General features: G+C 39.3%; 1 protein-coding gene across 3 annotated transcripts; it reads left to right on the top strand.

The window, feature by feature from the left end:
* Positions 1-780: 780 nt before the first annotated feature.
* Positions 781-24,312, top strand: drd2l (dopamine receptor D2 like). 3 transcript variants are annotated; one of them, XM_079894320.1, is made up of 9 exons: positions 781-867; positions 951-1,011; positions 7,275-7,645; positions 8,347-8,456; positions 12,549-12,685; positions 16,674-16,879; positions 20,148-20,231; positions 20,322-20,655; positions 23,474-24,312. In XM_079894320.1, the coding sequence occupies exons 2-9, from the start codon at positions 984-986 to the stop codon at positions 23,668-23,670; spliced, it is 1,467 nt and encodes a 488-aa protein (XP_079750446.1). In that variant the 5' UTR covers positions 781-867; positions 951-983; the 3' UTR covers positions 23,671-24,312. The 3 variants fall into 3 exon arrangements, with proteins under 3 accessions (XP_079750446.1, XP_079750444.1, XP_079750445.1); XM_079894318.1 differs by having other exon boundaries at positions 974-1,011; XM_079894319.1 differs by having other exon boundaries at positions 974-1,011; positions 20,148-20,228.
* The last annotated feature ends 293 nt before the right edge of the window (positions 24,313-24,605 follow it).

The following is a 24,605-nucleotide window of genomic DNA, read 5'->3' on the forward strand; positions in this document are numbered from 1 at the left end:
AAACATGCAGTGTATTAAAAACAAAGTCAAAAATTTTGCCTGTTTTTTTTTTTTTTTTTTTTTTTCGATTTCAAAGACATTTTATTAAGTTTCAATTTATATTTTCGTTCATTTCTTGAAAAGTTATGTTCAATTTTAAAGGCACAAAAATTATCCCATAATGTTCTCTGATTCCTGGAAACATGAAAGCATTAACGCTTCTGTATGTATCTTTATATATCTGCCAGTCTCATATCTGTCATTTTATCTGTCTGTCAGTCTTTCATTCTCTACTCTTCTCTTTTCCCGCCTTAATTTAAAATGAGTGGTCACCTGTGCATTTTTTAACGGCTCTGACCTCGAGGTGATCAGCTAATCCAATCAAACATTTTAAACAAATTAAATTATCACTGTTTCTTTTGATTTAAACGGACAATCGATGAAAATAAATAAACGCTATTAGTTTTATTTTATTTTTTTATTCGATTTTTTTTGCCGCCACCGCTGGTCCTGTCATGAGGAGAAATAAACCACTTGAGTTATATGGCTCTTAGCGCTTCATGGCGGCGCGTTAGCTTAAAATGTGCAGTCACCATCAACCGCTCATACAGTCAAAAAAAATTAAACAAACACAGTTTAAACAGTTTATTTCGATTTGAACTGACAATCTATGCAAATAAATAAACGTTATTAGTTTATCGCCACTTCTGTTCCCGTCATGAGGAGAAATAAAGCTGCTTGAGTTATTATGGATCTTTATTTAGATACGTCTTTTCACTATTTATTTAATTAACTGTTAATGTAAATGGATATAAATCGGATGGATAACCAGCAGCAGCGGTTGGCTGGGCGGGAGGAGGCGCGCGCCTGTGAGGAGCAGAAGATCAGGTGCATCTGCTGCAATGTGCAGGATTACTTCATCTGCAGCTTCTCAATCATATCTTTATTCTGATTCTCCATTAATATGAAAGCAATATCTGTTGTCTCATTGTAGGACTGTTGAGATGCGTGAGAAGCTCCTGCTAAATGACAGTAAGTCACTTTACCTCATTATTCTACATATTTTTCTCGTTCTGCGCGTTTTGAGCACGGGGCAAGTTGTCACAAGGTCTGTAACTCAACTTCGGATTTTGTATGTTGGATTTAAACTCTTGAATTAGAGTGATTTCTGTCCTAAAAACATGTTGTATTTTTGTAATAGTATCAGTTGAGTATCAAGTGAACAATGAAATACAAGACAAGAAGTCAGGACAGGGTTTTTTTATGTTTAAAAGATCGGGGCGAGTTGTCACGTGTCATATGTTGTAGGCTAATTTCAGTCAATAGATTTATTACAATATTATTTAGCGAAAGCAATAGTTTGATATGTGTTACATAATGATGTTTCATGAATTTTGTCTTTCATAGTCGCTTTACTCATTAAATTTAGCTGAAAAGTCTATAATAAGCAGGTTCTCATTGTGACAACATGCCCCACTATTGGGAACTGTATTTAAGAATAAACACCCTAAAAAATATTCACAGGAGTAAAATAAAAAGTGGCACTTTGCCCTGTATGGTCTACTCTATATCTCCAATTATTAGCCTACATAGATTTTTTTTTTTTTTCTGTATGATTCAATTTCACTGATAAAAATCGTCAAACCTCATAATTAATATTGTCACTTACACATGAAATTAATTATTTCTATATACTTTCTTTGTGTCTGTGATTCAAAATTCGATGTTTTTTATTTTAATTATTATTCATAAAAAATTGATGTTCTACAGTAAAGTAGCCTAATGGTTGGGTCTAAAGTCTGAGACCCTGCTTTAAATGTTTTTAATTTAATCCAAAGGTTTTCATTACTAACAATTACATATTTGAGAAGAAAGTTTAAATGAAAACCGAGATGAATGCGAGAATCTCTCCAAAGGGATAAGGATCCTTCAATGGAGAAAGAAAATCTGTACGAAGAGCCATCTGATCAATGAGACTCAATTTGATTAGTCACATAAAAAATAGTGCAAAATCCAAAATATTGTGAGCTGTGACCACCCTTTCAGTTTTAAATATTTTATTATTTTATCATACTTTACTGTATGTCTACATTTTGTTTCCTTTTTCTCCAGTTATTTGTTTATTTTTTCTCCTTTTGCTTTTTGTCTTGCATTAATATTTATGATGCAAATTTCAATAGCTTTCCTAAGCAAAAAGAAAACCCTTCCCTCATCTGGCTCTTGATCACTTGTCTGGTGCTGTAATAACATTTGTAGAGGTGTTAGTTGTATGGGTTTGTGCGCATCCCTGCGGCCCTGATCAGAGGAATTGTCACATAACAGCAAAACAAAAACCGGGCGCATTAAATGCAAACAGAGCTTAAAAAGCTGCTCATTTTCTATGCAACAATGGTGCATCTGTGGACAATCACTGACTCTAATGCTGCCAGGATTTCACTTCTGTAGTTCATGCATTATCTGCTACTCGCATATACGATGCAATAATCAGATGTCTATATATATATTTACAGTATTTGTGGTTTTATTTCATGCACATTATGTGTCAATGTTTATATAGTTACAACTACACATCATTCATATTTTCATTCATCTATTAAACTTTATGAAAGATCTTTGTTGTTCAATAACTGGTAGAAGTGCTAAAATATGGATCTGAATTTGAGCTCTGCGGTGGTTAATGAAGCCGTCAAGGCATTGGAAATGAGTGACACATTCCCCTGCAGCAGATGAGAAACCTTATTACTGGCCATCTCTGACCCGTTAAAGATTAATCTGAGCTCCTCCACATTGGCCTTGAACAACGCCACGCTCAAACACTCTTGCATCTCATGAAACCTGTCAAGATCATCTTCATATTGCAGCCTGTTTTTATGATCATTACGTTGAACATGAAATCACTCTGTTTGAGTTCTTGTACATTCCTGGTTTTAAAGGATTAGTTCACCCAAATATGTAAATTCTGTCATTAATTACTCACCATCATGTCGTTCCAAACCTGTAAGACTTTCGTTCTTCTTCGGAACACAAATGAAGATCTTTTTGATGAAAATGAAAGCTTTCTGTCCCTCCATTGACAGCTACGCAACTACCACTTTGACGCTTCAAAAAGTTCGTAAAACTAATCCATATGAATTGAGTGGTTTAGTCCAAATTTCCTGAAGAGACTCGACCGTGTATGAGGAACAAATTAAATTTAGGCTTTTATATTCACATTTAAACATTCATCAACTCACACATCGGTTGTGATAAACAGAAGCTCAAGCATGTTCGCTTGGCGTGCGAGAACCAATGAGGTTCATTATCGTGTTACGCAGCACGTTTGAACTTCAACGAGAACCAATGAGGTTCATTCTCGTGTTACGCAGCACGTTTGAGCTTCAGCGAGAACCAATGAGGTTCATTCTCGTGTTACGCAGCACGTTTGAGCTTCAGCGAGAACCAATGAGGTTCATTCTCGTGTTACGCAGCACGTTTGAGCTTCAGCAAGAACCAATGAGGTTCATTCTCGTGTTACGCAGCACGTTTGAGCTTCAGCAAGAATCAGTGAAGTTGTTCTTGTGAGTCAGCTTCGGTTGAGCATCTGTTTAAGTTCACTGATCAATGTTTAAATGTGCATAAAAGCCTAAATTCAATCTGTTTATAAAGCTCAATTCATATGACCTCATTCATTTACGATCTCTTTATGAACTTTTGAAGCATCACAGTGGTAGTTGCGTAGCTGTCAATGGAGGGACAGAAAGCTCTCAGATTTCATCAAAAAGATCTTGTGTTCTGAATATGAACGAAAGTCTTATGGGTTTGGAACGAAATGAGGGTGAGTAATTAATGACAGAATTTTCATTTTTGGGTGAACTAACCCTTTAATGAGAATGATTGTCTTCACAATGTTTCATGCAAATTCTCTCTCTCTGAAACGACTTCAGCTGACCCCTGTCATACAGAGACATCTTTCAACATCCAATCAATTAGTTCAAATCAAGTCCTGACCTACACATTTTCTTTCTCATTGAATATCCCGTTTTATTGTAAGATGATTTTTATGACAATTATGCACATTTTCCTCCTAATTGTCATTTTATAATTACCTACTCATTGCCATTTTTGGTCATGTGAACTGCATCAGGCATGCAGGATTTTGGTTCGTTTTCCGTAATATTTCAGATGTGTGAGGGGTGTTTGTTTTTTCTCAGTATCAGTAATGTTCTGCAAAAGCTCTTCATTTCTGTAATATTGGAAAAAATATCATTAATCATTAATAATTTTATGTAAAATGCATTATGCTAGTGATTTCTATACAGTAAAAAATATTTTATGAATATAAATGAAATTTAGAGTGACCTAGGAGAAAGTGTGCACTGTGCTTAATTGTCATTAAAATAATGTCACAATGCAAAAAATATATAAATAGTCCAATTCAGTTTCTTTTTTATTTCTGGTTTGAAGTGCAACGTGGTTTTCATGAGGATTGAGACGTAGCGATTAAAACTGATCATCAGCTGCAGACATTTTTAGGAGATGGAGGTGATTATTAGATTAGGAAGCGATTATTCCACTGCAGAATCAAACTGCATGCAGAGCTATTAATTTTTGAGTGCATACATTCATTAGCTAATACTTAATTATCACACATGCATCATTTTCTCATCAGTGTTTGTGTCTCTGTAATGACAGATTCATCAACGGTCAAATGAAATACAGATACGAGAGCTCTCATTAGTGTGTATTGTCCTGAGTGATTCCTGATTAACAGGCGTGAGGATGAGAACAGAAGCTAATATAGATTCCCTTTTGCATAGTGTGTCGAGTGCCGCTTTCCCTTTAATCAGGGTCGGACCGTCCGCTTCACTGCCGCGCAGCTGCAACCTCGTTTGCATAATTCGTTTAAATGAACTGCTGCCCTAAGAAACATCTTAGTGTTGGGATGATGGTCTCAATGAACCCTGAAAAGATGTGTTGTGCTATTTGAAGCTGCATAAATTGCTTTGTAAATGCAGTGTTTACCCGTGGACTTAGTATCGTTGTGAATGTGTGCATTGATTTATACTCCTTTAAAGGAACACGCCGAATTTTTGGGACTTTAGCTTATTCCCCTTATCCCCCAGAGTTAGATAAGTCCATACATACCCTTCTCGTGCGTGCCGTAACTCTGTCTAACGCACCCACCGCTAGCCTAGCTTAGCACAAAGACTGGAGGTAAACGGCTCCAGCTAGCATACTGCTCCCAATAAGTGACAAAATAACACCAACATTTTCCTATTTACATGTTGTGATTTCTATAGTCACAGCGTGTACAAATAAGGTCACATGAGACACAGCCATCTTCTAACCGTACACATACTGGGAACTATATTCTCAGAAGGCGAAGCACTGCTACTTCTGTGGAGTGATTTACTCCAACTCTGAGCGAACTCTCTGCTCCTCACCACGGGGCTTCTCAGGTGCTGCGAGCAAGTAGCAGTGCTTCGCCTTCTGAGAATATAGTTCCCAGTATGTATATCTCAAATGCGATCAAGTGCTTCCAAGGCAACGGTGTTTTTGGTTAAATAGTTTCAATAGACTATTAGATTAAAAACCTGCTGTTACATGACTCATGCGTGACTGTTCTGTATGAAACTGCAGTCGTGCTGACTTTACCTCATTGTAGCTTTACATATGTTTCCTTGAGCAAAGCTCTTGATGCCACAGAGCAGACTGCCAATGCAATTAGTCCCCACGTTGGGCGCCACTTTCATAGAAGTGCTTGGAAAAGTAATGAAAAGTTGCATTGTAATGCACTGAAGGCCTGATCGTGCATGTGTGTGCATGCTGGGAAAATAATTTAAAGGGTTAGTTCACTCAAAAATGAAAATTCTGTCATTAATTACTCACCCTTATATCATTCCAAACCATCTTCTGAACACAAATAAAGATTTTTTTGGATGAAATCTAAGAGCTTTCTGTCCCTCCATTGACAGCTATGCAACTACCACTTTGATGCTTCAAAAAGTTAATAAAGAGATCGTAAAACTAATCCTTATGAATTAAGCAGTTTTGTTGAAAACATTGATAAGCGAACATAAACAGAAGCTCAACCATACTTGCTTAACGCATGAGAACAAACTTTACTTAACGTAACTTTACTTTTCATTTATTACTTAAAGCTTACTTGAAGTTCTTTGATACTACATCAAAAACTACTAGCCTAACTGATAAAGTTCAAACATTATTAAAAACAAGTGAACAGCCGGTAATAAAATAAGAACAAATACACAAATTACAAGCAGAGATGAATGCTAAATAACAAAGTTACAAAGTCTAACAGTAGTATTCAGGTACAAAAATTAATAATTAAGCCTAAATGTAAAATAACACTATTTGTTAACTGTAGAAATTAATAGTTTCATTTTTGTTAAAGCTGTATTTTGTTGTTTTATTGACATTAATGATACAGACAACAGTAGGAATATTAAATGTGTGCTTTAAGACTGACTGCACGGACCGAAAAAACTGACAAACAAACATCCAGTTTCTTTCTCAACTGTTCACTTATGACATAACCGAGAGAATACTTACCGAGACGGGTATTTAGACATCATTTTGTGTGTATGTGTCCGTTCGAGGTCAAGGAATCGCGAAAGAGGGATCACAATTCGGTGTTCAAGCTCTATCTGAAACTCTCTTGACCCGTCTGCGATCCGTTCCACCCCTAGTAATTAATGACAGAATTTTCATATTTGGGTGAACTAACCCAGAAATTGCATTCAAGAGTAATGCTTTAAATAAACAGTTGCAGTTTAAAAGAATGTCGTTTGTTTGCCAGTGATTCAATGACATAATATTCTATAGGCAGTGAATCACCGGTAATGGTAAGCAGAAAACACAATATTTTTTATGCAGTTGATTACAATTAACCATTCCCTTAATATAAAAGAAATGAATTATATTGTTCAGTCTTAGAAAAGTAAAAATAGAGCACAATGTACTGTGTTGATCTAAAGGAATTTTCCGTAGCCTATTTTTAATCATGCATTGAATTGCGTTAAAGTAAATGTCCATAAACTTTGTGGCAGAACATTTCCAGTACCTTTTAGTTGTTGTTTTTTTCTTACAGTGTATATTGTTAATAATATGGATCAAAGGGATGTTTGCGTTTCTCCTAACAGCTTATTGACAAGGTGTTGATGTAATAAACCAGTTACACATGTGCCCATGGGAAATAAGGGCTTTGCAAAATGGTTAATGAATAAATAATGAGACAATTGTAATTTTTGGCTGAACTATTACTTGAATAGTTTTAACATCCTTTGTCTTCCCAGGTGCCCAGAGGAGCTGCATAATGCCTTTTCTCGACATAACTGAAGACAACTTCTCCATCGCCTCCCCAACCCTGAATTCATCTCCAGCTCTTTCCTCCATGGCGTTTTCCTCCATCTCTCCATCCCTGTCCTCGTTTCTCCCACATTCAAACTGCTCCGTGGCTCCATCTCCCTCCTCACCGCCATATAACTTTTACGCTGTGTTATTGGTGTTGCTGATTTTTTGCGTGGTGTTCGGTAACGTGCTGGTGTGTGTGGCCGTGTCCCGAGAGAAAGCGCTGCAGACGACCACCAATTACCTCATTGTGTCACTGGCCGTGTCGGACATGCTCTTGGCCACATTGGTGATGCCCTGGGGCGTCTATCTGGAGGTCAGTAGACGTACTAATTGGTCAATTTAATTGGTAATTGCATGTAGTTGGAACCCTGATAAGCACATAAGTAGTGCCCTCTATGGAATCTGTTTATATATTTCCAAAATTCTATTTTATTTTATTTATTTATTTTTCCATTTTTTTCTTCTTAATTTTTCTGGATTCCATTTTAGTTATCAAAATGCAAGTCTAAAATTGAATCTTATACAATTTAACAACAATTTTAATAAAAGTTTAATAAAAAATAGGCTATATTTTCTATGCCCTATGAAATCAGTTTTTTTTTTTTTCAAATTCTGTTTTACATTTAAAATTTTCTTGATTAATTTTTCTCATGGTTTAATTAGATTGAAATAATCAAAAATCATGTCTAATCAATTGAATCCCTAAAACTATTAATAATTAAATTTTAGAAAAACTAAACAATTTAACTTTTAATTTTTTTAAATAGTAGAGTCCTATAAAAAATTCAGAAATTCTGTTTCAACTTTTCTAAATTTATGATTTAATTTATTATCAAACATGGTGGTATTAGCAAATGAATGCATGAAACTTGAACCATTTAATTACACTTTTAAAATGTAACAAAATGAAAATTAGAAAACAAATCCTGACAAAGTGCTGCACAACAGAGGTTTGCTGATATTTCAAAAAGCACTGATGTTTGATGTCTAACGAGAACATATGTGTTTGTACAGGTTGTGGGTGAATGGAGGTTCAGTCGGATCCACTGTGACATTCTGCTCACCCTGGACGTCATGATGTGCACTGCCAGCATCCTCAACTTATGTGCCATCAGCATCGATAGGTGACCCATTCATTCACCATCCCATTTACATCCCAGTTGACTCTTTGACTAACAGCCAAAGCGAGGTCCGGGTTTTTTTTTTGTTGTTTTTTTTAAAATAAAAATATGAATGATTCTGATTAACATTTTAACAATTTCCTAATCTGTTTTGCCTCAGCGTTTGTTTGGAGCTTTGCTAGACCTGAATTTATCTTTGGTTTAGGCGCACTCCAGGCAATTACGTGCTTGCAAGGCAGAGGAGATTATGAATTATAAATCCTGCAGTGTGTTAGAGGCACTTTTTTCCCTTGCGGGGAATTTTAGTGAATGCTGCTCCTCATTAAACCATCTCTGGAAATGTGCTGGAAAATTGGAAGTACATTAAAGTCGATGTGCATGAATAACTTATAGGCCTATAGAAACGAGCTGCAGATGTGGTTCACTTCTCAGCATTGTGGATGATGCTTGGCTGTTATATAAGCGTAAAGCATCATTACTGTACCTGAGAATGTGGTAAAAAGAAAACTGCCCCTCTTATTCAAATCCACATTTTCATACAGTATATTCAGAAGCGGTTTAAGTTTTGACTAATCACAGTATTTCTACATGAAAAGGCTTAAATGAGAGGACAGTGGTGCTATTCTTACTCAACACAAAAAAAGGGCTTTAAATTAGTTTCTGAAAGACTTTCATGTGGTGCACAACCTTTAGAACAGACACCTTAAACTTTTCAATAAATGAATCTGCTTTGTGTTGTAGTTAAAAGACATTTCTATAAAGTGTTCGGCAGACTTTTAAAGATATTCTGTGGTCGTTATTGTGTCTTGGGTTTTATTTTCTCAAATAACCCGACTTAAAATGAAATGCCCTCCACTCCATCAAAATGGCCTTTGTTTGTTTCCTTCATGTTATTGATGTGTATAGATTGACAAATGCAATAGAGGATTCATCATATTGATTGAAGCACTGTGGCTGCAGGGTGGAATCTTTCAACCCCAGGGGTGGCAAGGTGGCTTGCCAAGGGAAAGACACACGCTCAGAGAGGCTTACAGTGGAAATACACATGTGGGGGTCATCCAAGGGGGGGAACCATGCACATGGAGGCACCTAGCCAACACGAAAGCTGCCGCAGGCATAACTCTGGCGTTGACGTCAACAGTGCTGGAGGAACTCAGGGCTTCTTGGAGAAACTCACCTGAGGAGAATATCGCATGTATCCAGTCCGAGGAGTGGAATGGCGAGCAAGCGATGACACAGAGCAGATCCTAGTTACCGGCTACTTGAAGCGAATACATGGGAGGACACTGGCTCCACTCGGAGATTGTAGAATCTCGCGAATGTGTTGGGTGTCGCCCAGCCTGCAGCTCTGCAGATGTCTGTTAGCGAGGCGCCATGCGCCAAGGCCCAAGAGGAAGCCACACTCCAAGTGGAGTGTGCCCGAACCCCGACCTTGCTGCTGGTATGCCAAGGCAATGGCATCCACTATCCAGTGAGACAACCTTTGCTTGGAGAGAGCCTTTCCCTTCAGCTAAACACCATAACAGACAAAGAGCTGGTCTCAGGTCCTGAAACACTGCGTTCTGTCTACGTAGGCACGGAGGGCGCATACTGGACAGAGCAGTGCCAAGGCTGGGTCTGCCGCCTCCAAGGGCAGCGCTTCAATCTCCTGGCTCCCCTCAGGAACCTGATGACCAGGTCGTGCTGACCCACTGTTTTCGACTCCAGGAGGTCATGGTGCGCAGAGATATTGGCCACGTAAACCTTGAGGGTGGAAGGAGACAGCCTTTGTTCCAACCCTTCTTGGAGGAAGGAGAGCATGGACCCAATTGGGCATTTTCTAGGGTCTTCTCGGTGAGAAGAACACCAGGTGACGAAGAGGTTCCACTTCAACGCATAGGCGTGTCGAGTAGACAAGGCCCTAGCGGAAGTGATGGTAGCCACCACCTGAGGTGGTAGGGTACTCAAACCTGCCTCGTCCCGTCCAGAAGCCATACGTGTAGGTTCCATAGATCGGGACAAGGGTGCCAGAAGGTGCCCTGTCTCTGAGAAAGGAGGTATCAGAGGAATTGGCCAGGGAGGGGCTGTTGCGAGGAGCACCAGTTCGGAGAACCAAGTCCGGGTGGGCCAGTGAGGCGTAACCAAAATTACCTGCTCCTCGTCCTCCTTGATCTCCCGTGAACGGCATAAAGCGACCTCTGACGCTTATGACTTCATATGAGGAAATGGCGGACGAGTTGCGACATACGGCGGGAACGTAGACCACCTTGCCGGTTGATGTATGCCGTGTTGTGTGTCCGGACTAGTATGTGTTGGCAATTGTACGAGGCAATTGACATGCAGGAGGTGCTGGGGACCTGTCCAGGATCCCGCAGCTGCATGTCCATTGCACATGGCACCCCAGCCCATGGCAGAGGCATCTGTTGATACAACAATATGCCTGGAAACTCGTTCTAAGGGTACTCCGGCCCGTAGAAAGCTGAGGTTCGAACATGGGTGAAGGTCTGACGGCAGGCCCTACTAACTGGTACCCGGAGCGTGCCCTGTTGCCATGCCCATCTCGGGACTCAATCGCGAAGCCAGTGCTGAAGCGGTCTCATATGAAGCAGTCCAAGCGGTGCCTTATGAGGATGCCTTATGCCCCAGGAGCCTTTGAAATAACTGGAACTTCCAGTAAGTGGAACTGCTCTCTTGCCCTCGAATTGTCTCAGGCAAGTCAGCAGTGACTGCACGCGCTTGCTTGTATGCTGTGCGTACATGGCGACCGAGTCGATTTCCATACCGTGAAAAGAGATCCCCTGCACAGGGGAGAGTTTGTTCTTTTCCCAGTTGACCCGAAGGCCCGAGCGGGCTAGGTGCCGGAGCACTAGGTCCCTGTGTTCGCAGACCTGGTCTCGAGAGTGAACTAGAATCAGCCAGTCGTTGAGATAGTTCAGGATGCGAACCCTGTGTTGCCGTAGCGGCACATGGGCTGCCTCGACGACTTTCGTGAAGACGTGAGGAGACAGGGCTAACCCGAATGGGAGAACCGTGTACTGGTATGCCCGCCCCTCGAAAGCAAACCGTAGGAGCGGTTTGTGTCGAGGAAGAATGGAGACATGAAAGTACACATCCTTCAGGTCGATCGCTGCAAACCAATCCTGTGGCTGAACACATTCGAAAATTCGTTTGGCCATTAGCATTTTCAACGGGAGCCTGTGAAGGAATCGGTTCAAGACGTGCAAGTCCAGGATTGGCCGTAACCCACCGGTTTTCTTCGGTACAAGTAAGGGCTGTAGAAGTCGGACTTCATTTCGGCTGGAGGGACAACCTTGACCGCACCTTTCGCCAGTAAGGTAGCGACCTCCGCACGCATGACAGGAGCATTGCCACCGACCATAGTATAGCGGACTCCCCGGAAGCGGGGAGGAGATTGTGTGAACTGAATCGCATAGCCGAGCCTGATGGTTCTCGATAGCCAGCGAGACAGGTTGGGAAGCTCTAGCCAGGCTCCCAAGAACTGAACCAGCGGGGTCATGCGAACCACAGACGTACCCTCAGTGGGGCAGCAAGGCGGAATGACTGGCCCGGACATGGGAGGCGGAGTGTCCCTGTGTGGGGGCATGGTCATAAGCCGCGTCCTGACAGAGGAGACCAGGGAAGGACGTGCGTTCCACTGGGGCCTGCTCTGACAGAGGCAGAGACAGAGGCAGAGGCAACTGTGCCGGCGGTCAGGTGGAGGCAGCAGCTGGCCGCTGGGGCAGTATATGCTTGATGGCCTCAGTCTGTTTCTGGGTGGCTGAGAACTGTTGGGTGAAGTCCTCGACCGCGCCGCCGAAAAGGCCAGCCTGGGATATGGGAGAGTCGAGGAAACGGGTTCGCTCAGACTCTCGCATATCAGCCAGGTTGAGCCATAGGTTTATCTCCTATCTCCTTCTAAGCGAAACCCCATTTGTGTGACTGAACGAAAGGGAACTAGTATTCCCTTCTGAACATAGCCTGACTATCTGTCTTGTATGTCATCAATGTGACATAATATTTTATTTGGTACACCTGTAATTTGAAAACACGTCTGCATTTCACTTCAACAGCAGCTTGTTGCATATTCATCTAAACGTGTTGTGTGTCGATGTGCAGGTACACGGCCGTGGCCATGCCATTACTCTACAACACGCGCTACAGCTCCAGAAGACGGGTCGCGCTGATGATCGCTATCGTCTGGTTCCTGTCATTTGCCATTTCCTGCCCGCTGCTGTTTGGTCTCAATAACACAGGTACAAAACACTTACCTGGACATTGTTACTAGTTTATGAGGAAACTGTATTGATAGAATCGTAGTGCTTTGTTTTCTTTTATATGTACACTCAACATCAAAAGAATGTCCTTAAAATCACTCAGAACTCATATGATCTTCTGTGAAACTCAAAAAGAGAATCTTCATGCAATTCTTTGACATATAGCAACAGTTCACTAAAAAATTATGGCTTAAAAACAACCAAATGTTTTTCTGTTTTTAGCAGTTTTAAATGCTCAACTATTGTTACTATTGTTATAGCTATTACTATATTGCTGGGTTAAAATCATTTGCAGAGTGACCACTGTAATAACACAGGCAACAGTAATAATCAAAAGGAAAAAATTGGCAAAAATTAAAATGTGCGTATGAGTGAGGAAAAAGTGCAAAAAAGACAGTTAAATACAGCTTATTCAGTTAAACAAATTGCCTTTGAAAAGTTTAATGTTGAATAACTTACATTTAACTCTTTCCCCGCCAGCGTTTTTGAAAAGTTGCCAGCCACCGCCAGCATTTTTGATAATTTTCACAAAAGTGTCATGGCCCCCAGAATATTTTGTTGTATGAATATCTGAATATCTGCAATATGTGAATTGAAAGAATAAAGCCATCTGCTTTTAAACAAAAAAAAACATTTTATTCTAGCTTCATGCATTCTTTTTTATCAACACTTGAATGTGGGTTAGTTTAAAGAGATGAAATTCTTTTAAAACAGTGAAACCTTCATCGCTGCTCAAAACCTGTCGAGTTTAATATAAAATTTCTCTTGCTCCAGCTCTCTAGTTCCATCCTATGAGCCTGACCACTGTCAGAGTTTTCGTGAACTTCATTGGTTGAAACAGCAGAGTGAACTTTTGTGCTGATTTCCATCCAAAGGGACTTGGCTGGATTCATGCACTTGTAATGAGGTTTCCCTCCGTGCATAATTATCATTTCTGCACTCCAAGCAATATGTGTGTTTTCCTTTGTGTTAAAGCTCTAAAGATCAGCTAATCATACACTGTCATGTGACTCAGTATGATATGATGTGACAAGGATTTGGAAATAAGAGCAAATCCCAATATCCCTCCAAAGAACACAGCCTCCGGGCAATCCCTAAAAAATGTCTTTTTAGCTCAGTGGGAATCATAAGGATGGGTCACACTGTAAATTATTATGCATTTATTGTTAGTCATTTTTTCAGATTGTGTGCCAATGCAAAAGTCTCCATTTGCTCTACATTCTGTTTCATTGGTAATATACATTGCACATCACCTCTTTTCTCACTGAAATGGTTCGAACAAGGATCCGGTCTCTCGAAACCCCTCCTTTCCAAGAGCCTACTCTGCTCTGATTGGTCAGTTGGCTCAGCCTGTTGTGATTGGTTAACCACTTACAGTTCATGTCAGAAACAAAACGTCCATTACCAAGTATGGATTTCAGCTCCGGAGGCTTCCTCGGCATTTGACACACTGTTATATGAACGTTAACGATAGTGTCGGTTTTACCGTATCAAAGGCAAAATTTCTTATTTTTGTTTAGTTTAAGTTGAAGTACTAAAATAACTAAAACGTAATAAAAACAATACAGACATATAAAAAAAACTAAAAAAAAACTAATGACAAGCACTCAAAATTACTAAAACTAAAACGGAGAATGTAAAAATAAAATGTAGTTCAAACTATTATCAAAAACTATAATACTAAATCAGTGATATTAAAATATCAGCTGTTCAAAGAATTAGTTCCATTAGTTCAGTTTAGTTATGCTTAAAGTCCCCTTTTTTGGGGCTTTTAGTATGAATGTGTTAGCCTTACTGTTATTTATAAGCTATTGTGCTCCTAATCAATGACAAAATTCACATTTAGAAGATATAAGCCTTCAAAACTGTCAGTCTCTCACTTCCGCCAATAGATCAGTGATTTAGATGACATCACTCTGCACTTCAGCTTCTCAATAGATTTTCTGTCCAATCAAATGCTCTCTAGAATCTGAAGCTGAATAGACGCTGAAGCTGCAGCTAAAATCAGTCACTTTTTTGACACATTTACTATTTTCTACATGGTGAATGGCACATAGTGCACTATATAGGGGATATGAACGATTCAGACAGTGTAAATATGCTTTCCATTGGGGTGAATGAAGTCTGGTTTCACGTTAGTGTCACGTGAACCCCCGCAGCTCGGGTCCAGAGACACGATAGCACAGAGCGGATCATATGCGTATCGAGTCGGTGCAGACCAGAAAACGTATCGGAAGCTGTGATATAAACAAGCTATGATATAAACTAAACACTATTGGCACTATTGTCCCGCCATGTCTTCCTGTTTCAGTGGAAATTACTCAAACGCATTGAATAATGCTGCATGTTTCAAGGCAATCTTTAATGTAATATGTTGCGATTGCAGCTCCTCAGTATTGAGAAGCCTCCACTTATCCACTATTTGTGTCTTTATTTAAAGTTAGTGCTTGTGTACATATACATATACGTAAATATATGCTCCACGTCAAACCATCCTTGACAACAACGTAGAGCAGGAGGATGATCGAAACACCTCCCTGACTGAATTTCAATAAGCGAGATCCTCTTCAGCTCAAGTGGCATCTGCACTTGCACACAGAGTCCTTCACAGATTGTCCCAGCACATGGTGCTTAAACAATAAAAACACATGCAGCATTCATCAAACATGACACTTCCACTGTGAGCGCTGTGAAATTATGTTTGCAAGACCCATTGAGTCAAGGTCTAAAAGTTTCTTTAAGGAGAACTTATAATTCTTTTTTTTTTTACATTTTCAGTTTTTCTTTTAGTGTTGCTGTTGAAGCATGAAAAATGTCTTCAAAGTTACAAAGCACAAGGCCACTCAAAAGGGAGTTATTCTCTGTATCAGTGCGCACTGTTTCTGAACTCCAGGAACAACACGTCACAATAATCCTCATTTAAATAATTCCCACACAAGGCATATGCAGATTAAAGGGGCGGGGCCTGGTTGAGTTAGTTAGTAGTGTGTTGAAACTCGCGGTTATGGTAAGAGGCGTGACATTTCCCAAAGACACTCGAAGCGGTTGACCAATCACAACACACTGGTCCAGCTGACCAATCACAGCATTAGTTACGCTTTTCTGAAGGAGGGGCTTCATAGAGACAGAAACTAAACAGGGGTGCGTTTCCCAAACAACGACGTAACTCGCTGCTTAACTACCATAGTACGATGCATCGTTGAAGAAATCAACTAGCTAGTCACGACTGTTTCCCAAAACCATGTTGTTGCAAAGTGGTCGTTCAACCACGTTGGTTTATGACATCACGCACGTGGAGGAGTAATAACCTCTTTTAATGAATCGCTTTGAGATCGAATTAACGCTAGATTTTTCGCTATAAATTACAGACATGGCATCTGAGGACTATTTCTAATTTTTCTCAGTTATTTTGCTTTATTTCCAGATTCAATCATAGGCTCGTTCTTACATAGTAGAGCTCGTTCGCACATGCTCTCTATTAAAAAACAGTGCTTTAAATCTCTTGACAAACTAAAAGATCTAAATGACATTTTTAGGTATTCTAAAAAAAAGACAAAAGTTGTACTGAATGTCAGCTTGCTTATTTTGCTCAAGGTAAGGATTTATTAAGTCCACATGTAATACAAACTAGAAACTATGCTTCTAACCACAGCTCGAGAGCTTTCGTTCCAACCACACAACTCGTTGAACTATGCTGATAACGACGGAACTTGCGAATATAGCTGGCTAATGGTGCTTTTTGGAAATGCACCCCAGAGCGTTACTGACTGGGAAGAGAGGATCTGAAATAAAATATTTAAAAAATAAGGTGGTTTTTGAACATTTTGAACGTAGAGCTCAAAGACAAAATCAAGACTTGTAAAAGGGCATAATATGGCCTCTTTAATATTCCTTAAGAAGTTCGATTTTGATGTAAACTGCATGTTTGCATGAGATTCACTCTTGTCCTTTCTGTCTTTCATATCAGCCAGTCAAGAAGGGAGAGACTGCAGCTTTGCCGACCCTGCTTTCGTGGTCTACTCCTCTGTTGCTTCCTTTTACGTGCCCTTCATTGTGACCGTGATGGTGTATGTGCAGATCTGCGTGGTCCTGCGCAGACGGGGCAGACGCACCGCACCTTCACGCAGACACGGCCTCCATCCAGAGCCCAGAGATGGACAGAGATCTCGCAAGGTGTGCTGGGAATATCCTTTCACTAGAATTTTACTAAGCCCTAACCTTAGCAGTCGTTCAATATTTGCATACATCTTTTGGTCTAGCAAAAAAAACTTGACTGAAATTTCAGCAATTTTCATCACATTGCGCTGAGAATGCCATGTCAGTTGGTGCCATCAAACGTTATGAAATTGTAAATAATGGAACACTACCGATACCTGAGACTAGTCCACAACACAATTCACTCATGAACACAACCAAATTAATACATTTATTCTGTAAGGATTAGAGGTGTTTCAGTAAATGTATTCATCATGAAAACTTTCAGTAAGGGTCTTTCGGTTCAGTACATATAAATATTATAATAAATATAAAGTTTTGTTTCAACCGCTTTGAGTGCGGAACTTCTCTGTGTGCGGAACGTAATTTAAAACTCTGAGTTTCCCTCCTAGGATGAGACAATGGGCCCTATTTTAACGATCTAAGTGCATGGTCTAAAGCAGTGGTTCTCAACTCCAGTCCTCGGGACCCGTTGCTCTGCACATTTTGTATGTCTCTCTTATCTGACACACTCAGTTCAGTTCATGGAGTCTCTCTTAACGAGCTGATGATCTGATTCAGGTGTGTTAAATAAGGGAGACATACAAAATGTGCAGAGCAGCGGGTCCCGAGGACTGGAGCTGAGAACCACTGGTCTAAAGCGTACGGCGCAAGTGCACTTAGGGCGTGTCCGAATCCACTTTTGCTAGTTTAAAGGAGAACTCCGGTCAATTTTAACATTGAGCTAATTTTTTTGTAAATTTGGAGTGCTGTCAATACAGAGAACAACGACAAAAATCGGTGTTGCCTACACTGTGTTATCCTCTTTTTAAAATTTGCACCCTGTTGACTTCAATGGGGCAAGTTTTAAACCTGCTTTTAGCCTCTTAACATCCTTGATGTGTCATTACAAGTGCACAGCCATTCACGCGCGTGATCATAGGTAACTAAACCTATGCGTGTGAACTCGACAATCGATTACTGTGGGCTTCGACCGAAAACAGGATGTAAATACAGGTATGAGCGCTGGCTGAAATAGCATCACTTTTATTAATATCTTTCACATCTACTGCAGTCAGATTCACTGTGTTCACTCTGAAGGAATCACTCACATGGCTGTGCACTTGTAATGACACATCAAGGATGTTAAGAGGCTAAAAGCAGGTTTAAAACTTGCCCCATTGAAGTCAACAGGGTGCAAATTTTAAAAAGAGGATAACAGTGTAGGCAACACCGATTTTTGTCGTTGTTCTCTGTATTGACAGCACTCCAAATTTACCAAAAAATGAGCTCAATGTTAAAATTGACCGGAGTTCTCCTTTAATGATGGGAAAAATGGTCTAAAAGGGTTGTCCCTATTCTCTTAATGAGTAATGGGTGTGTTTTGGGATTTATGTGCGTTAAACCAATCAGAGTCTCATCTCCCATTCCCTTTAAATGCTAGTTGCGTTCGCGCCATGGCGGATTCGCGATTTACATTATTTACGGAATTTGATAGTGGAAAGACCGAACGCGTCTCCAGAGCGCAAACGGATCTGCTCGTGCGCAAGCAGACTATCTATGGGACAAGCTGGATTCCACCATATCTTTATGTACACAATAATAATATTTTACACTGTAATCCTTTTATTTAAAATATTTGGCATGTTTGTGTGCTGCTGTGCGTCCCTGTGTGTGTAATAAGCAGAGTGTACGTGCGTTGTGGGCCCGCCTATAGGCGCACATTACTAACACGCTCTTTAAATAACAAAAAAATATTGCGCCATTGACTTTAGACCAGGTTTCAGTTGGTCAATGACGCAGTCTGTTTCTGTCGCCTCAAAATAGCAACGCGCCAACAATGCGCCAGAACACACCTCATTTTCAGACCAGCGCCACAGGCGCACAAATGAGCGCAAATGCATTTGCTATTTAAACAACGTGGCGCAGGACTTGAAAATGATAACTGCGTCGGGCTGAAACTAGCAAAAAACACTTGCGCCACGCTTGGCACTGCATTGCGTCGGGTGTAAGATAGGGCCCAATATTATTTGTATCAATATACTTTGATGTTGCGAACACATCTGAAAAATAAAGATGGACACAGAGTGAGCTGCTGCCATATAAGTGCATGATCCAAGTGGTCTTAAACATGCGCTTCAAACTAAATCATAAATCTGCTGTCAGATGCACGTGTTGTTTAATGGCTTTGAGACGCTGTTTCCTCAGCGCACAACTTACTTATTACGGTTGAATACTTACTGTAAATGTTACAAATTCACGCAAATATTTCCATTTCGCATAAAGGATTACCCTGACAGCAAGCAAGTCTACGTTTAACTTCACAGATTTCAATGACCGAGTGCTGGCATGTGCATGTCAATCAAATCGAAGGAGTGTAATAATTCTAACCTTATTCTAAAATATTTTGCATCCAACAACACCATAAACTGCAGTGTGTGTTGCTGCCAGATGCAGCAATATTGACAGACTTTTTTATTTAAAGACAGATATAGTTTGTTCAGTAAACCACTGGTTTGTTTTTTCCCCTGCTGTACTAAACCGTGACTTCAAAACTGAGAAATGTACCGGATCATTATTTTTTTGTGTTCAGTTACACCCCTAGCAATGCATCAAATCGATATAAAGTGACAGTAGCATTTATATTGTTGCAAAAGATTTCTAGTTCAAATAAATGCTGTTCTTTTAAACTTTGTATCACAGTTTCCATAAAAATATGTAGCTCCTGAACTGTTTTCAACATTGATAATAATAAATGTTTCAGCATATTAGAATGATTTCTGAAGGATCATGAAGACACTGAAGACTGGAGTAATGATGCTGAAAATTCAGCTTCGATCACAGGAATAAATTACATTTGAAAGTATATTAAAATAGAAAAGTCATTTTAAATTGTAATAATATTCCTGTATTAATCATCAAATAAATGCAGACTTGGTGAGTATAATGGTGTGTGCACACCAAAAGTGAAGCGAATATTCACATCGCGTTACCCGTTCTAGATTACTCACGTAATTTTTCGAAACTCGTCTTTGCATTGACTTTGTATGTAATCTAATTGCGCAAATAATTAAATTAGCTTTTGGTGTGCACACACAGCATAAGAGACTTCTTTCAAAAACATTAAAAAGTCTTACCAACCCAAAACTTTTGAACTAGATATAACTTGCCTTTTGATTAGAATTAAAATTATTAACTAGTGACTGTCACATTGTTTCATTGTTTTCTCTCTCTTTTTGTTTGTCAGAATAAGTGTACTCATCCTGAAGATGTGAAATTGTGCACTTTAATATTAAAGCCTCCTCCAGCCGCTCCGCAACGCAAGAAAGTGGTAAAGCACTACAGCTATTCACACTGTCCCTGTCACATTCAGTCACTTCCTTAGCGTGAATGTCTGTGTGAATCATGTTCTCTGTGACAGACACTGGTGAAAGAGGCCGTGGTTCATCCTCTGGACGTGGAACCCATGTGTTTTCTGAGTCAGGACAGAGAGCAGCCTCCACAGCAATCGCAGCAGCCTGGACATGCTAAAATCTCCAGTCCCGCACGGCCCACGCGTCCCACGCGTCCCTGCTCCACGCTCTCGGTTCCCGGCCTGCGCAGGGCCACCCTGCAGGAAAACGTGAACGGCCCCCACGGATGGAGGGAGAGAAACGCAGACAGAGAGAAAGGAGCCGTGGCGAAGGAGAGAGTGAGAGGAAGACTGTCGCAGCAGAAAGAGAGAAAGGCGACACAGATGCTCGCCATCGTTTTAGGTGAGAGGTTCAAATAAATCACAGTAAAAACTATTAACCTGGTGACTGTCCTGGTAGCAGGACACTTGGCACGTTTTTTTTTTATTGCCTTTTCCCCATCACACATTTTAGCAATCGTCATAAATTAGGTATATTTCAAGAGCTTAACTCAAAATTTTAAAACAACTTAGACATTACATAACCATGGAAATGGTATACTGGGCTCGTTTTTTTATCATCAGTTTTAAATTTAGTACACAACTTGGTTTGACATTTGGCTTTGATTTCCTAGAGTCCAAATTATTTAGTAAAATATACATTTTGTATAAAATTTAACAGGTTTTGTTTATTACATTTGCAACTTTTTTACACTTAATATTTTTTTAAATCTGCTCAATGTCTTTAAAAAAAGAGGCCATCCTTAGGTCTGTTTTCATGAATTACAGCCATTTAAGTCCAGATCTAAGCTCAAAAAGAGTTTAACTAAATAAATATGTAGTCCACGTTTGCTGTGCGCTTCACTTTTGAGTAATCTCTAAGTTGAGAGTCTTACCAGGGTTTTTTTGGGGGGCTGAAAAGATGTTGACAGCAGATTGAGGAGTGAGGAGCAAGTTCAAACTACACCAGAGATTCGAAGATCTTCCTGCAGTTTTCTATCAGAAAAAATACTTGTGAGTTTAACTTTACGACTGAGTGAAGAAATTACTTTTGAACAATAATAAATAATTTAGGCTGAGTTTTTTTTTACTCTCTGAAACCATATTACAGCAAAAGTGGACAAAATGAGATTTAAGTCATTGCTATTTAAGTATTATATAGTTTTAATTAATATTTAGAATTAGCTTTAATTGTTCAGTTTTTTATGTGCTTTTTTAATGTCACTATTTAGGTATCACTATCAATTATTTATTATTTTAGGTCAGTTTATATTTCCAGCTTCAACTCTAAATTTCTAGATTACCTTAATTTTTTTTTTAAATCTAATATTTATATTTTATTTTAGCTTTATTTCAGTTAACTTAAATGTTTTACTAGTTTTTATTTTAGTTAATGATAATAACCCTGATGTGAGTCCACTTTCAAGTGTCCACATTGAAATATCTCATGTTGGCAAAGAAAACTGGCTTCTTATTCTCCGATTAAAGCATCTTTCTACGGACTCCATTTGGAGTCGAGAAGCGTTTCCGGCTGGTTTGTAGTTGCTGCACATGCTGGTGAACATAAGTGATTTTAGGTCCCTTTGTTCTTTTAGGCTTGACATTTAAGCAGCAGTACTTTTGACATAATAAATATTCATTATTCAACCGATAGTTCAAGTCCTCTAATTTGATTGGACGAGAGGTATTCAAAGAGTGCTGATAGTCAGTATTTCTTCAACAGCACTTTATCACGTACACATTTATAATTAGACTTCAGATGAACGGTGCAAATGTGCAGTATTTTTTAATAGGCACCTTTTCACACCTACACAAAAAAATAAAAATTCGAAGTCATAAATCAAACAAAGATTAATGGATTATGTTTAAAAAAAAAAACTATTTCAGTATTTCTGCTTCAAAATTTCACATTTAATTCAATGTCTTACTTGCCGTTTCTTTGTATTATTTGTGAAATTTACTAGCATTTTTTAAGCTACAGTCTGTAGCTTTTTTTGGTTAAAAATTATCCAAAATAAATGTTTGAGCAAGTACATAACCAGCCAGTGTTCAAAACTCTCTGCTTGCCTTAGCTTGATTCAAAATGGTAAGCTTGTAATAATGTTTTTAATTCCAGTGGTACTGGTGGATTTCCACGGGAAATTCGAGCATGTCTTTGCGTCATTACGTCACATCTGTACACATAAAGAAGAGTCTCGGCTAGTAGGCTATGAGTGTGAGGATGTTGGAGGTGGAGATTTATAGCCTTTTCTCACAGCACTTGATATAATTAAACTTATCAATTTGATGGCGGATCCAGAAAGGTTCAAACGACAATCACCAGTGACAACTGGAGATTCACCCGTTGTAAAACGCGAAAGACTTCGGAGGAAAAAAGAGACTGCAACCGGCCTGTGCGAAAACAATGATAAATATCGGAAGGGCATTAAATGTCACGCAATGCTGATGTTAACATTAACAGTTTGAGAACAAAGTATAATTTGCACAGTTTGACGTGATATGATAAGTGATCGTTAGATTTAATCAGCGCGATTCACTGCAATGCTTTTTTGTCCTTAGTTGGTCAGAACAAAAGTGGATGTGAGCGATGATTAGATGAATATGTTAATATGTGCTGCAAGCTTTCCTCTCAATAACAAAATAAACACACTACAAAAATGTCATCATGTCGACTGAAGAGGTCATTAAAATTACACTGTTATGATAGTTTGATTATAAAGTAGATTTGAGACTATATAGATCTGGCTATGTTAGACTATAGTTTGAATTAGTCCTTTTTCTTTGCATGACACATTGACATTACAGTATAGAATAGCTCTTTCAGCATTACCCTGAAATGAATATTATATAAGCAATCATTTCAATGTTTCATAGAATGGAAGAGAGGCTCACGGGAGTGTGTGAAAGCGTGTGAAATCCTTTTGATTTTCCAAGTGAAACCGGCCCGAATCTTTCACTTAAAAGTCGGTCTACAAGCTTTCGGGGATGGTCTTGTTTTTTTAAGTTTTGTTGAAAGCTGTTCACACATTTCCAATACAAAAAGCGATCAATACAAGAAAATTCTCACACGCAGCCCCTTTAAAAGGAGAGGTTGAACTAGGTGATGTTTTTAACCAGGGCAGCTTACAAATGCAGAAGTTGTTGAGGTAGTTTTCTCTCCTTGATGTTTGTGTTTTCTGCAGGTGTCTTCATCATATGCTGGCTTCCCTTCTTCCTCACACACGTGCTGAAAGCTCACTGCGGCAGCTGCTGCATCTCTCCGTCGCTCTACAGCGCTGTCACATGGCTGGGTTACCTCAACAGCGCTGTCAACCCCGTCATCTACACCACCTTCAACATCGAGTTCCGCAAGGCCTTCATTAAAATCCTGCACTGCTGACAGACAGCACACCACAACAGGGGAATTTACTGAACAAGAGAAGCTTGTGACAGACGAGGGAAACATTTGAAGCTCAGTGTGTAACGATAACACGGATCAAGAAACACAATGACAGCTAAGAAAAGACGAGACATTTGAAAAGGCAAAGAGTCTTTGTTTGTGGAACTGATTCTCTGAAACGGTTGCAATCGGCAAAGGATGTGTTTTTATAGCAGGACGTCATTCAAAAGTTAACATTTTGTCGCCATTTGCTCAGGCTTGCGTACAAACCCATTTTATTTTAGTTCTTCTGTGAAACACTAACAAAGATGTTGTACTCAATCGGGACACGCCATGACTTGTTTAATTGAACATGAGATTTCAGAGCTTCTGCGGAGACAAAATAAATTGGGGTCTGTTCCTCACACAAAGGACTTCAGAAGACTTCAGAAGGATTGATATGAGACTATTTTATGAGAAATTAATGGTGTTTTTTGTCCTTTTTGGCAGTACATGTGAGACAGAAGAAGAAGAAATAAACACACTTATCATTTTGTATCTATGAGAATGTGTGATCTAACATAATATCATGCAGAAGATCTGAATCTGTACTGTATGCTGTAAATAACATGAGATAAATATTCAATATTGAGTCCACTGAGATTTTTGACCCCTACCACACGACTTGAAAATGTGCAAATATTTTAAAAACTTCCAATTATATACATATCATCTCTTAAAGGGCTCATTTCAATCTGTTTTAGTTCAATTTAATCTGATTTTGGTGTCAAAACAAAACAAAAACAGTGTATGTAGCAGTATTATTTTATCATTGAGAAATTATTATAGCAATAGAACTTTTTTGTATGTGTAAATTTGTTGTTTTTGTCATATTTATATGACATTTATATGATTTTAATATGTCAATATAGTTCTAGTATTTTAGTAAATCAAGT

Source organism: Squalius cephalus (genome assembly GCF_949319135.1).
Source record: "Squalius cephalus genome assembly, chromosome: 15".
In the NCBI taxonomy this organism is placed as follows: domain Eukaryota; kingdom Metazoa; phylum Chordata; class Actinopteri; order Cypriniformes; family Leuciscidae; genus Squalius; species Squalius cephalus.

Coding starts and splice junctions, on each gene's coding strand:
- drd2l (XM_079894318.1), top strand. CDS start 785: ATGGATATAAATCGGATGGATAACCAGCAGCAGCGGTTGGCTGGGCGG. Junction 868..973: donor TGTGAGGAGCAGAAGATCAG/GTGCATCTGCTG, acceptor GTCTCATTGTAG/GACTGTTGAGATGCGTGAGA. Junction 20,656..23,473: donor GATGCTCGCCATCGTTTTAG/GTGAGAGGTTCA, acceptor TGTTTTCTGCAG/GTGTCTTCATCATATGCTGG.